Source organism: Salvelinus fontinalis, chromosome 41 (genome assembly GCF_029448725.1).
Source record: "Salvelinus fontinalis isolate EN_2023a chromosome 41, ASM2944872v1, whole genome shotgun sequence".
NCBI classification, from domain to species: Eukaryota; Metazoa; Chordata; class Actinopteri; order Salmoniformes; family Salmonidae; genus Salvelinus; species Salvelinus fontinalis.
The window spans coordinates 12,497,654-12,511,962 of NC_074705.1; the positions used below are offsets into that span (position 1 = coordinate 12,497,654).

Consider the following 14,309-nt stretch of genomic DNA (forward strand, 5'->3'; position numbering starts at 1 on the left):
TCCAACAATTTCTAGTAAAAGGTGATCAGTCTTTCACAGGAAATTCCTAGGATTCAGGGCATTTTGACACCATTAATATGTTTCCACTCCCCCTTTCTTTAGGAGCAACTTAAATACATTTTTCAAAAACATGTTCATCCTTTTGCATACCCAATTTGAAACTGAATTGGAAAAAACCCTTCCAATATATCTACTAATGCATATTCATTCCCAGTACATGGTGTACTCACTAGTGAACCATAAGCTAATAATAGCAAACGAACTGGACTCACTCATCCAGAACTCCATGTTTTAGCCTTATCCAGATATTTTTATTTTTAAAGCGGCTGACTTTAATTACTGTGGAAAGCAGTTAATTAGTCTCCAATGACATTGTTGACCAGAGAAGATTGAAAACCCTTTTTTTCCCTTATTCTTTCTGGAAAAGAAAGTGTACATATCGTTAATATTCACAATGTTACCTTTTAGTCAGCAAACCAATAATTTTACTTATCCATAGATTTTATTCTAAAGCGTCTTTAACAGTTCCAGAGAATTGTGGTATATAATGTCTAACAATTAATATTCCATCGTTACTTTACTAGATGTCAAGTCAAACGTGATCTAATACTTCTTCTTGACCACATATAAACTGCAATCTCTATGAAACACTCATTGTTCCCTCAGAGACTACACACCGCCAAGTAAAAATTCCATTCTCACTAACCTCAAACCAATTAGTTGTCTGTTATTTTGACAAGGATATAAACTCTTGTATAACGGCATTTCCTGCTACCGCACTAAGTTCTAATGTCACATTACACTAATTTTCCCATAACCAATATACCTATATCCAGAACAGAGAGCTATTTTCTTATTGGTTCTTAGATCTTGTCAATAGTTCTGCCAATCACCCGCACGTCTGCGAGGATTAGAGGAACCACACACACAACCCCATCGCAATGTATTTTCTGATGATAGAATGTTGACATCAGAACGCCTGCAAATCGAGCTTCACATTTTGGTCCCATGTGACTGTTTAATTCCCTTGTCCTATTTATCCTGTTCATCAGGTAATAGTGTCCTTCTCTCCCTATTCTATGGAAACAGTCATTTCGTTGTCATGCCACTAATTATTTATTTATTTTTTCTAAATACTCCCATGTATTATACACCTTTTATTTACTATTTTTCCAAGGTAGAGCGAATCCCCTTTCCAATTAAAAATGCATTTGTCCCATCACTTAATTTCTCTTCTCAAACCAAGCTCTATATAGTACAGACATTATTTCTGAATACTACAGATGACTTAATGTCTTATTCTAATACAATACTTCAAATATCACTGTGTTTTTCCCATTACAGATATTATTATTTATTCATTTTATAATTCTAATCAATTTTATGATTACATTTACATTACATTTAAGTCATTTAGCAAATGCTCTTATCCAGAGCGACTTACAAATTGGAAAGTTCATACATATTCATCCTGGTCCCCCATGGGAATTTAACCCTCAACCCTGGTGTTGCAAGCACCATGCTCTACCAACTGAGTCACACCAGTCCACTGCCCGCTCCGTTAAGATCTCTATCTAACGTCTTACGTTTACCTTTATTAAATTTATTTTGTCTATACTTTCTTACCTCTTATCTATATTCTTATTATTTCATTGTCTTTTATCCCATTTTACTGTTTAATTCCCGATTCACGGTTTTAGTGAAACAAACCTCTCATATTCTGGTCTCTGTCCTTCAGGCTATTTTTAGACCGCAGTCTCTGTGGGTACAGAGTGATCGACGGCCTCTTTTTTCCTCTTCCTTTGTTACACCGTTCGTGAATCCTTAATCTGTCCTGAATTTCACTATTTATCACTATTTATCTTAACTAACCTAAATTCGTTTTTAACTTTATAGTACAATTTCAATTTATCGACGATTCTACTTTCTGTCTTGTTACACACTATTTGGTTTAATCCTCTTTTATTATCTTTATGGTTATTTATTTTAACACCTTTTTTAGTATTCTACTATGGTCGCTTATTACTTTATCACATCAGTGTTTTTATCCTTGATTATAACTTATTTTACTTCGATGTTCCTTAATTTCATTCCATCTGCCTAATAGCAGTTAACTGCACTCTCCTTCTCAAATTACACTCAGTTAACTATCAGAGAGGCTTGCGCATGCCTCTTCCTACCAGCAGTTGGTCACAGACACACACACACACACACAACCCAACCTGTCCTTTCTTTCTTCCTAATGTTCTATCTCTACACAGATCTACTCATTTCTTACAACATTATCATTCATCCTTTGTTTTTACCTCAAAACAACTCAGTTCTTTCTTTATTGACTTAATCCCTTTGTTCAACATAAGCCTAGGCTAATAGGATTTCTACGATATGACGAGAGACTACTGTCTAATCGGATCAGCTTGTCTTCATATCCTACCCAACCCCCAATACTGATCTTTTCTTCTTTTATTAGAGTAGTATTATGGCGTGACCTACTGAATTACAAAACCCTGTTAGCTAGACAGAGCGGTTTTTTATTCGCAGGATTTCTTTTGCATTTGAACGCCGCACAATCGGGCAAACGTCCTAAATATTCATCCGTACAGTCCTCCTTTCAGAGCGTTAACCATGAAATATTTATTTAACTACTGATTTATGTTTCGACCGTATAAACTACTTTTGCAGTTGAACGCCGCACAATCGGGCAAACGTTTTTCCTACAACCTAATATTTATAAGCTACTTTTGCAGTTGAACGCCGCACAATCGGGCTAACGTTTTCCTACAACCTAATATTTATAAGCTACTTTTGCAGTTGAACGCCGCACAATCGGGCTAACGTTTTCCTACAACCTAATATTTATAAGCTACTTTTGCAGTTGAACGCCGCACAATCGGGCTAACGTTTTTCCTGCCTTCTAAATATTCATCCGTTCAGTCCCCCGTTCTGGGGCGGTATCCATGAAGTATTTATTTACTAAATATCCACCCAATCAGACCTCTTTAAAAATGTTCCTTTTTTAACGAGCGGTATCGTGGCTTTCTAACTACTTATTCATGCAGTTCTCTGTTATCTTTAGAGCCGTTATTCATAAGTAACCTGTCCAAGCATTCCTTCTACTAATTTTATTGAAGAGGTATCACAGGATTTTATACCTACATTATCTGTTTTTACCGTATGGGCTGTCCCACATTATAGCCAGCCATCTCAGCCAGATGGCACAAACAAGCACATCATTTAAGCTACACATTCGAACGGTCTAATCAGAACGAGCGCATGCTCCACTAAACACCCAACACAAGCAAAGTTCACATCGCCTATTCACTCATTCTCTATACATGCACATGCATTTATATTTAATACAATTCCCCAAATTACACATACATGCAAATTCATTGAATTTAAAAGTTCTTTTGTATTTACTGGTTTCATTTTAGGAAATTTGAAAGAGAGACTTACGTGGCGCTCCTCTCGCTGAGACAGTATCTCTGAAGCAATCTTACACAAACATTTCAACCATTGTAAGAACTTGCTTACCGTCTAGTTGGGCGGCCACCCTTGTTTGTTAGATTGTCCAAAGAACCCATCATCAGCCAAGAACGTCCCAGTCCCTATCAGCTCCTGGCTGGCTCGCCAAAATATGTCGTGGAAAATCATCTCAGAAATATAACGCTTTATCAGAACTTGTAAATTCAATCATGCTCTTTATTACAATTGTACAGCCATCTGGAATGTCCGCGGAACCCCCACCGCGGAACCCCCCCCTCAGAAGTCCAGTCCTTTATATTTATACCCACATAGTATTGTCCGTCCCCTATGACGTCATTCCCCACCATCTGCCTTCAATCAGTTTATAATGGTGGCCGGACCCTCCCTTTACCACTAAATCAATGCACTCTTTGTGCCCCCCCCCCCTCTCTAGGGCATCCAATTGCTTATAGGCGTCTATGTGTCTGGTCAGTTTCACTCAAATGGAATCAGCAGACTATGTGTTTCTTGTTCATTAGTGTCCAGCCATCTCAGGCATATTTCTCTGGTATGTATGCTTTTCTAGTGGAATGAGTAGACTATATTTCTAGTGGGTCTAAGTGCCCTAAACACATATTTCTCTGACATGTGTATCTCTTTAAAGAATCAGCAGACTGTGTGTCTAGTGTCCAATTTCTTTAAGCGCCTATCTGTCTGACAGCATAATGGAGAATCTACAAGGGTCAGAGGGTCAGAACGTCCCTTAGTAGATTTCCATTACCACGGTCTCATGATCTATGTTACCATGTGGTTTGTTACTTTAATGTTCAGCTATCTTTAATATTTATATGTTATCCATGTATTTTATGTTACTACTACATCATCTGCTAATCTTTGGTTTCCTGTATTTACCAGAATGGCAAACACACTCACATCTGCCTTCTTATACTATTTACCTATCTATTGTTTAATAGTGTGATATCTACCTACATATGTCACTTACTCCTACATGTTCTGGAACATCCCTTATTTGACATTAGATTTCCTCAGAGTACACTCAAGCCAGGTGCAGCCGAACCATTGTTGCATGTTCATGCAGGAGATTTATAGAACCAAAATACAGTGTGAAATGTGGATGTTTCTGTTTCAACGTTACAGTTTGTCTTTGTTAGAATTTATACTGAATGTATTGTGGTTCTTTTGCAACTTGAAGGGATTTGATGGGGAAGATAAATACTAAGAGAGTGTGCCTGCGTGTGCACGGATTTAAAGCAATTATATTACTGGAGCCTAAAGACTATGCAGGCTCTGCTGCAGCAAATTGACCTGTCACAAGAAAAAAAGTCACCAGCTGATGAGATGATAAATGCATAGTGAACTGCGCTCCATATCGAGATGTGCTGTGTGGCCCCACGTGGGACCAACTATATGCTTTGGAAACACCCCCTCACTTGCAGGGAGGGGGGGGGGGGGCAAGCTCTGGGGCGTTTTCTTTTTGGTTGGGGCCCCCCTGGAGGTCACCTCTCCCCCAGATAGCATATGAACACGTCATAATCCATGGCAAAATGATTAGCAAATTCACTTTAAAACTGCAACATTTTCTCTCAGTTTCATGGCAAAATGTTTAGAATTGCATGAGATAAGCTATTAAACTTGCTCGGAGCTTGCGGGGGGGCCTCGTGAAACTGCAGTATGCCAATGCTTAGCCTCATACATAATTTGTGATCCAGCATAGCATTTTCCCCCTCTGTAAAATCCCACTCGATAGACTTCTTGGATTCAGTGAGAAAAATAAAGAGACTGTTCTAATATACAGATTTGCATTGACTGGAATATATTCCAAGAGCAAAGCAATCACAGTAATAGATCAATCCTAAGTGAGAAGGAACTGCACTGCCAACACGCCATATATATCACACAGCCCCCCTCATGACCACCACCTCCATCTGCAAAAAGTAACCTTGAGATCCAGACCTCTATTCAGACGAGAGAGAGGGAGTCAAAGAATGTTCACTGGAAGATAGAAATATCCTGCATCTCTTAGAGAAAATAAAATGTTCTTCCACCGATTTGGTCTTAGTGATTTTTTTTGCCCTTTTTTCTCCCCCCTTCTAAATCTTGTCTTATAATGTCGCTAATGTAACATGGATACATCCAACATGGATTTGCCAAATGGGGTTGGAGAACAGAGCTGCACTCACTTCCTCAGAATTATTTCTGTCATTGAAGGCTGTAAAGATTTGAAATGGAAATCTCTATGACGATTACTCCTAAATTGAATTTGTCCCTGTCCCTTGTCTCTTCATGTTCACTGTCATATTCCAAATCCCATTCTATCCACAGAAAAGGTCACGGAGATCAAAACCAATATATTTGTCACAAGCTTTGGCCCAGTTTCAGATACTGAAATGGTGAGTCAATTTACAGCCCATTTCATAATGCACTGTTTCAATGACGTCCATTAATGTAATTATTTGCGATAGGAGCAACCCCAAACCCTCCTGTAAATGTTACGAACACACAACAATTATCCTAGATGAATATAAATGACATGTATTCATAGTTTTTTGTTAAGTAATAAATCAATATCTTATAAAGAAATACATGATGGGCCGGTTTCCTGGATGCAGATTAAGTCCAGTCCTGGACTGAAACGTTATTTCACTGGAGAATCTGCTTTTAGTATTTTTGTTGTTGTCCAGGACTAGGTTTACAGTTTATTATCTTAATTAGAACCAGTTTCTCACAGCAGGAAAAGAATCCTGCAGCAACAGGAAATGTGAATTATTATGTGGATTATAATTAATGGACATTTTTGTGGGCGTTGAAACACTTTTCGTTAGGGCAAATCAAGTCTGACATTTTAAGGTGGAAATTGCAAACTTTAAAAGCTTTTTATTCTGATAGTTTATACAGATTGTAAATCAAAGATTTTTTTTTGCTAAAAATATTATTATATTACTGATCGATTGATTATGACTTTGCAAATCTGTAGGAACTATGACAATAGAAAGGTTCAGAACTTTTGTGAAACATCACAGCACAGTTGAAATATACAGTGGGGAGAACAAGTATTTGATACACTGACGATTTTGCAGGTTTTCCTACTTACAAAGCATGTAGAGGTCTGTCATTTTTATCATAGGTACACTTCAACTGTGAGAGATGGAATCTAAAACAAAAATCCAGAAAATCCCATTGTATGATTTTTAAGTAATTAATTTGCATTTTATTGCATGACATAAGTATTTGATCACCTACCAACCAGTAAGAATTCCGGCTCTCACAGACCTGTTAGTTTTTCTTTAAGAAACCCTCCTGTTCTCCACTCATTGCCTGTATTAACTGCACCTGTTTGAACTCGTTACCTGTATAAAAGACACCTGTCCACACACTCAATCAAACAGACTCCAACCTCTCCACAATGGCCAAGACAGGAGAGCTGTGTAAGGACATCAGGGATAAAATTGTAGACCTGCACAAGGCTGGGATGGGCTACAGGACAATAGGAAAGCAGCTTGGTGAGAAGGCAACAACTGTTGGCGCAATTATTAGAAAATGGAAGAAGTTCAAGATGATGGTCAATCACCCTCGGTCTGGGGCTCCATGCAAGATCTCACCTCGTGGGGCATCAATGATCATGAGGAAGGTGAGGGATCAGCCCAGAACTACACGGCAGGACCTGGTCAATGACCTGAAGAGAGCTGGGACCACAGTCTCAAAGAAAACCATTAGTAACACACTACGGCGTCATGGATTAAAATCCTACAGCGCACGCAAGGTCCCCCTGCTCAAGCCAGCACATGTCCAGGCCCATCTGAAGTTTGCCAATGACCATCTGGATGATCCAGAGGAGGAATGAGAGAAGGTCATGTGGTCTGATAAGACAAAAATAGAGCTTTTTGGTCTAAACTCCACTCGCCGTGTTTGGAGGAAGAAGAAGGATGAGTACAACCCCAAGAACACCATCCCAACCGTGAAGCATGGAGGTGGAAACATCATTCTTTGGGGATGCTTTTCTGCAAAGGGGACAGTACGACTCCACCGTGTTGAGGGGAGGATGGATGGGGCCAAGTATCGCGAGATCTTGGCCAACAATCTCCTTCCCTCAGTAAGAGCATTGAAGATGGGTCGTGGCTGGGTCTTCCAGCATGACAACAATCCGAAACACACAGCCAGGGCAACTAAGGAGTGGCTCCGTAAGAAGCATCTCAAGGTCCTGGAGTGGCCTAGCCAGTCTCCAGACCTGAACCCAATAGAAAATCTTTGGAGGGAGCTGAAAGTCCGTATTGCCCAGCGACAGCCCCGAAACCTGAAGGATCTGGACAAGGTCTGTATGGAGAAGTGGGCCAAAATCCCTGCTGCAGTGTGTGCAAACCTGGTCAAGAACTACAGGAAAGTATGATCTCTGTAATTGCAAACAAAGGTTTCTATACCAAATATTAAGTTCTGCTTTTCTGATGTATCAAATACTTATGTCATGCAATAAAATGTAAATGAATTACTTAAAATCATACAATGTGATTTTATGGATTTTTGTTTTAGATTCCATCTCTCGCAGTTGAAGTGTACCTATGATAAAAATGACAGACCTCTACATGCTTTGTAAGTAGGAAAACCTGCAAAATCGTCAGTGTATCAAATAGTTGTTCTCCACACTGTAAATGGCAAATAAATGGAAATCCAACATTGATGGTGTTAAGAGATACAGTTGAAGTCGGACCTTAGCCAAATACATTTAAACTCAGTTTTTCACAATTCCTGACATTTAATCCCAGTAAAAATCCCCTGTCTTAGGTCAGTTAGGATCACCACTTTATTTTAAGAATGTGAAATGTCAGAATAATAGTAGAGAGAATGATTTATTTCAGCTTGTATTTCTTTCATCACATTCCCAGTGGGTCAGACATTTACATACACTCAATTAGTATTTGGTAGCATTGCCTTTAACATTTTTAACTTGGGTCAAACGTTTTGGGTAGCCTTCCACAAGCTTCCCACAATAAGTTGGGTGAATTTTGGCCCGTTCCTCTTGACAGAGCGGGTGTAACTGAGTCAGGTTTGTAGGCCTCCTTGCTCGCACACACTTTTTCAGTTCTGCCCACAAATTTTCTATAGGATTGAGGTCAGGGCTTTGTGATGGCCACTCAAATACCTTAACTTTGTTGTCCTTAAGCCATTTTGCCACAACTTTGGAAGTATGCTTGGGGTCATTGTCCATTTGGAAGACGCATTTGCGACCAAGCTTTAACTTCCTGACTGATGTCTTGAGATGTTGCTTTAAAATATCCACATAATTGTCCATCCTCATGATGCCATCTATTTTGGTTGGGATGGTGTTCTTCGGCTTGCAAGCCACCCTCTTTTTCCTCCAAACGTAATGATGGTAATTATGGCCAAACAGTTCTATTTTTGTTTCATCAGACCAGAGGACATTTCTCCAATGATCTTTGTCCCCATGTGCAGTTGCAAACCGCAGTCTGGCTTTTTTATGGCGGTTTTGGAGCAGTGGCTTCTTCCTTGTTGAGCGGCCTTTCAGGTTATGTTGATATAGGACTCGTTTTACTGTGGATATAGATTATTTTATACCTGTTTCCTCAAGCATCTTCACAAGGTCCTTTGCTGTTGTTCATCTCTAGCAGACAGAACGCGTCTCCTTCCTGAGTGGTATGACGGCTGCGTGGTCCCATGGTGTTTATACTTGTGTACTATTGTTTGTACAGATGAAGGTGGTACCTTCAGGCGTTTGGAAATTGCTCCCAAGGTGTGAACCAGACTTGTGGAAGTCTACAATTGTTTTTTTGAGGTCTTGGCTGATTTCTTTTGATTTCCCCATGATGTCAAGCAAAGAGGCACTGAGTTTGAAGGTAGGCCTTGAAATACATCCACAGGTACACCTCCAATTGACTCAAACTATGTCAGTTAGCCTATCAGAAGCTTCTAAATCCTTGACATAATTTTCTGGAATTTTCCAAGCTGTTTAAAGGCACAGTCAACTTAGTGTATGTAAACTTCTGACCCACTGGAATTGTGATACACTGAATTATAAGTGAAATGTTTTGTCTGTAAACAATTGTTGGAAAAATTACTTGTGTCATGCACAAAGTAGATGTCCTAACCGACTTGCCAAAACTATAGTTTGTTAACAAGAAATTTGTGGAGTGATTGAAAACGAGTTTTATTGACTCCAACCTAAGTGTATGTAAACTTCCGACTTCAACTGTATGGGAGGGGTTGACTAGAGCTGAAGGGTGGGACTAATAACAACAAGATAACTAATGTAAATACACACTGTCCGTAAAATGTATATAGGTTCAAAACTTTATTGAAAAAGCACAATAAAAAATATATGGCAAATAGAAATCAAACTGGATGGTCTTCAGAAATAGACGGGAGGGGTTGAGGGTAGTGGAAGGATAGGAGTAAAAACAAACAAAAGATAACTATTGTAAGATATATTGTGTCTAAAAAGTACAGTGCCTTCAGAAGGTATTCAGACCCCTTGACTTTTTCCACATTTTGTTAGGTTACAGCCTTAGACCGTTTACTCAGGACTTTGCTGAAGCACCTTTTGCAGCGATTACAGCGTCGAGTCTTCTTGGGTATAAAGCTACATGCTTGGCACACCTGTATTTGGGGAGTTTCTCCCATTCTTCTGTGCAGATCCTCTCAAGCTCTGTCAGGTTGGATGGGGAGCGTTGCTGCACAGCTGTTTTCAGGTCTCTCCAGAGATGTTCGATTGGGTTCAAGTCCGGGCTCTGGCTGGGCCACTCAAGGACATTCAGAGACTTGTCCCGAAGCCACTCCTGCGTTCTCTTGGCTGTGTGCTTAGGGTCGTTCTCCTGTTTGAAGGTGAACCTTCCCCCCCAGTTTGAGGTCCTGAGCGCTCTGGTGCAGATTTTCATCAAGGATCACTCTGTACTTTGCTCCGTTCATCTTTGCCTTGATCCTGACTAGTCTCCCAGTCCCTGCCGCTGAAAAACATCCCCACAGCATGATGCTGCCACCACCATGTTTCACCGTAGGGATGGTGCAAGGTTTCCTCCAGACATGATGCTTGGCATTCAGGCCAAAGGGTTCAATCTTGGTTTCATCAGACCAGAGAATCTTGTTTCTCATGGTCTGAGAGTCTTTAGGTGCCTTTTGGCAAACTCCAAGTGGGCTGTCATGTGCCTTTTACTGAGGAATGTCTTCCGTCTGGTCACTCTTCCATAAAGGCCTGATTGGTGGAGTGCTGCAGAGATGGTTGTCCTTCTGGAAGGTTCTCCCATTGCCACAGAGGAACTCTAGAGCTCTGTCAGAGTGACCATTGTGTTCTTGGTCACCTCCCTGACCAAGACTCTTCTCGACCGATTGCTCAGTTTGGCCGGGCGGCCAGCTTTAGGACGAGTCTTGGTGGTTCATAACTTCTTCCATTTAAGAATGATGGTGACCACTGTGTTCTTGGGGACCTCCAATGCTGCAAAAAAGATTGGAACCCTTCCCCAGATCTGTGCCTTGACACAATCCTGTCTCGGAGCTCTACGGACAATTCCTTCCACCTCAGGGCTTGGTTTTTGCTCTGACATGCACTGTCAACTGTGGGACTTTATATAGACAGTTGTGTGCTTTTCCAAATCATGTCCAATCAATTGAATGTACCACAGGTGGACTCCAATCAAGTTGTAGAAACATCAAGGATGATCAATGGAACAGGATGCACCTGAGGTCAATTTTGAGTCTCATAGCAATTGGTCTCAATACTTATGTAAATATATATATATTTTTCTAGCAAAAATGTCAACCTGTTTTTGCTTTGTCATTATGGGGTGTTGTGTGTAGATTGCGAAGGATTATTAATTTGTCAATCTATTTTTAGAAAACTGCTGTAACTTAACAAAATGTTGAAAAAGTCAATACTTTCCCGAAGATAGCATGTATAAGCTGGAAGTAGAAGCTTAAGTGTTGTTGTTCGTTAGTTTACTCCAATTAGGAGAGGGGTTGTAAGGTTAGTAGAAAATAATACATCTAAAAATTAAAAATAAATAAAAATACTTTAAAACATTTTAAAACCTCAGGTACACCACACGTTGCATTTCCTGCTGCACAGGAACATCCTCTGAGTCAGAGTGATCAAATTAAAATAGCAAATCTGTATGTGTCCATGTAATTGGCCCCATGGGGTTTGACTCTGAGTGTTATCACCATGTATCAACACCATGTTGCTCTCCACCGTAGGAATACACCATTGATGTGTTTTTCCGACAAAGCTGGAAAGATGAGCGCCTGTGTTTCAAAGGACCCATGGAGATGCTGCCTCTTAACAACCTCCTTGCCAGTAACATCTGGACCCCAGACACATTCTTCCTCAACGGGAAAAAGTCTATCGCCCACAACATGACCACACCCAACAAGCTACTGAGACTAAAGGATGACGGGACGCTGCTCTACACTATGAGGTACCAACCACGGGACCGTTCACTACTATTTCAGATAGAAATGTATCACATAGGACAGATAGGAGTCCCGGTCGTGTCAAGTCTATTCATCACATTTCTATCTGATAGAAAGGTATGGTGTAGAACAGAGATAGGATTGTCTGTCATTCTAAATCAGTCATCATTCATCACATTTCCATCTGCAACGTTCTAAATGTTTCACCTCACTGAATACATCCTTGAATTTGAGCTCTGACCATGTGGACTGACCAAGAGAAACTCTGACCCTGAACCATAATCCTTAAGAGTCTATTGACGCACCCGTGCGTCAAACGAAATAACATAGTAAAAATATCTCCATCAAAATCTGTCAGTTTAAGCTGGAGATATCCGTTTCTTTGATTGGGCTGCGTCTCAAACTACCGCATCTGCCTATGTCAGAATTCGGCATCTACGGTGGAAGGTGTCCGAGCTACAGCAGTGCTTTTCAGACCATGAGACGTCCCGAAAATCGGTCTTCCCACGAAAACCTCTGTAGCGTCTGAACCGTGTGGGCTACAAACTAATATGACCCTACTATGGAAAGGAGAGATTCTCACAAATACGATGGTGTTCTCCGTTTTGGATTTATGATCTCCACAAGTGTCACTCGTCTGAAGGTAACTAGTAAAAAAAAGAAATTAATGGAAGAAAAAAAAGGGGGGTTAAATATGTATCCAAAAAAACAAAAATATTTCCTTAGCTTTCTTATATCTCTTAGATAAAGGAAAGACACTTTAAAATCGTATTCCCCCTTTTATTTTTGGACTGTCTGTTTGGCCATTTATGAATGTGTTATTCAATGCGTTTCTATGGGCTATAGTAGTAAAGACCAAATGAAATATTTTTGTGGAATACCTACAGGGGTCCTAAAATTCCAAATCAAATAGCTAAATGATCCATGGTATGACCATCTTAAAACAATTCCATATGTTAGCTGAACCTCCCCTTCCCCACCCAAAGGCTTAGACTTATAGAGAATAATATCTGAGCTTTGTGTCTGAAAAACAAACGTTATGCTCACTGAAATACAGCCAGCCACGATTCACATATGGCCCTGAACTGGTTTGGTTATTGTTGTTGTGTGTGTAGGAGGTAACAAGAGCCTCTGCACAGCTATTCTACTCAGTCCAGCTCTTGGTAACGTAGGCTCATACAATTTTCTGTTCTTTTGTTCTTTGTGATGCTGTATTATGTATGTTATGGAACACTGACCAATATGTGGCAGATTAGATGAAATATTCACCCTTGAATTCATAATAGACAGGAACAGGAAGTGATGACGACCAATAGCAATCATACGAATAGATCAGGACTTCCTGGTATCATTTTAGCAGGTATAATTTATTCCAGATCAATACCACCCACTAAGATCATCTTAATGCCAGATAAATAGATGCAAGAGAAATAGATGAACCATATTAACCCCTTATAGCCATGTGACCTGGCACTATTAAGCACGATCAGGCATCGCCGTCACTGGGATCAAAGTCTGATGAGTGAAAGAAGAAGAAGAAGAAGAAGCGGATATCAGGCCCATCATTTGAAAAGATAATAGATTTCCCAACGACTCAGGAAATGAAACATCAGGACGTTTCTGCTTTTAATCGGTCCGGTTTTACTCCTGTCTCCTAATGTGTTTCCATTACCAGGAAAGAGATTAGCGCTCTACCTAGATTTATTGCATGGTACCAGCCTTTCAGAATCCACCGACATCAGGGGAAAGCTCCTTCTCTCCAGTGGAGATAATGACTAAATGTGATTGCATTCTCACCCCCCCGATTCCCGAAACATTAGCCCGAGAGCAACAGAGTTTTCAGAGCAAGTCATACATTTGTCGCCACAAATAATTCATACAGTGTTCTAATCCATTTCCATCATAATGTATGTGCTTAAGAAGGTCAGGCTGCACCCCATTATATTATGATGCAGAAAAGGTTGAAGCAAGAGAGCATCATGTAGTATTCTTATTTCCATAGCAAACTGTACCTCTGATGCATGAAATATATACACTGCTCAAAAAAATAAAGGGAACACTAAAATAACACATCCTAGATCTGTATGAATGAAATATTCTTATTAAATACTTTTTTCTTTACATAGTTGAATGTGCTGACAACAAAATCACACCAAAATTATCAATGGAAATCAAATTTATCAACCCATGGAGGTCTGGATTTGGAGTCACACTCAAAATTAAAGTGGAAAACCACACTACAGGCTGATCCAACTTTTTATGTAATGTCCTTAAAACAAGTCAAAATGAGGCTCACTAGTGTGTGTGGCCTCCACGTGCCTGTATGACCTCCCTACAACGCCTGGGCATGCTCCTGATGAGGTGGCGGATGGTCTCCTGAGGGATCTCCTCCCAGACCTGGACTAAAGCAT

At 40.1% G+C, this 14,309-nt stretch overlaps 1 protein-coding gene across 2 annotated transcripts in view; it reads left to right on the forward strand.

Annotated features, from left to right (window-relative positions):
• Window positions 1-14,309, forward strand: part of LOC129840338 (gamma-aminobutyric acid receptor subunit alpha-5-like) — a 47,362-nt gene that overhangs the window by 8,756 nt on the left and 24,297 nt on the right. For both annotated transcript variants that reach the window (XM_055908140.1, XM_055908139.1), the window contains exons 4-5: window positions 5,809-5,876; window positions 11,683-11,903. In XM_055908140.1, coding sequence (XP_055764115.1) covers window positions 5,809-5,876; window positions 11,683-11,903 — 289 coding nt within the window. The remainder of the gene's footprint in view (window positions 1-5,808; window positions 5,877-11,682; window positions 11,904-14,309) is intronic.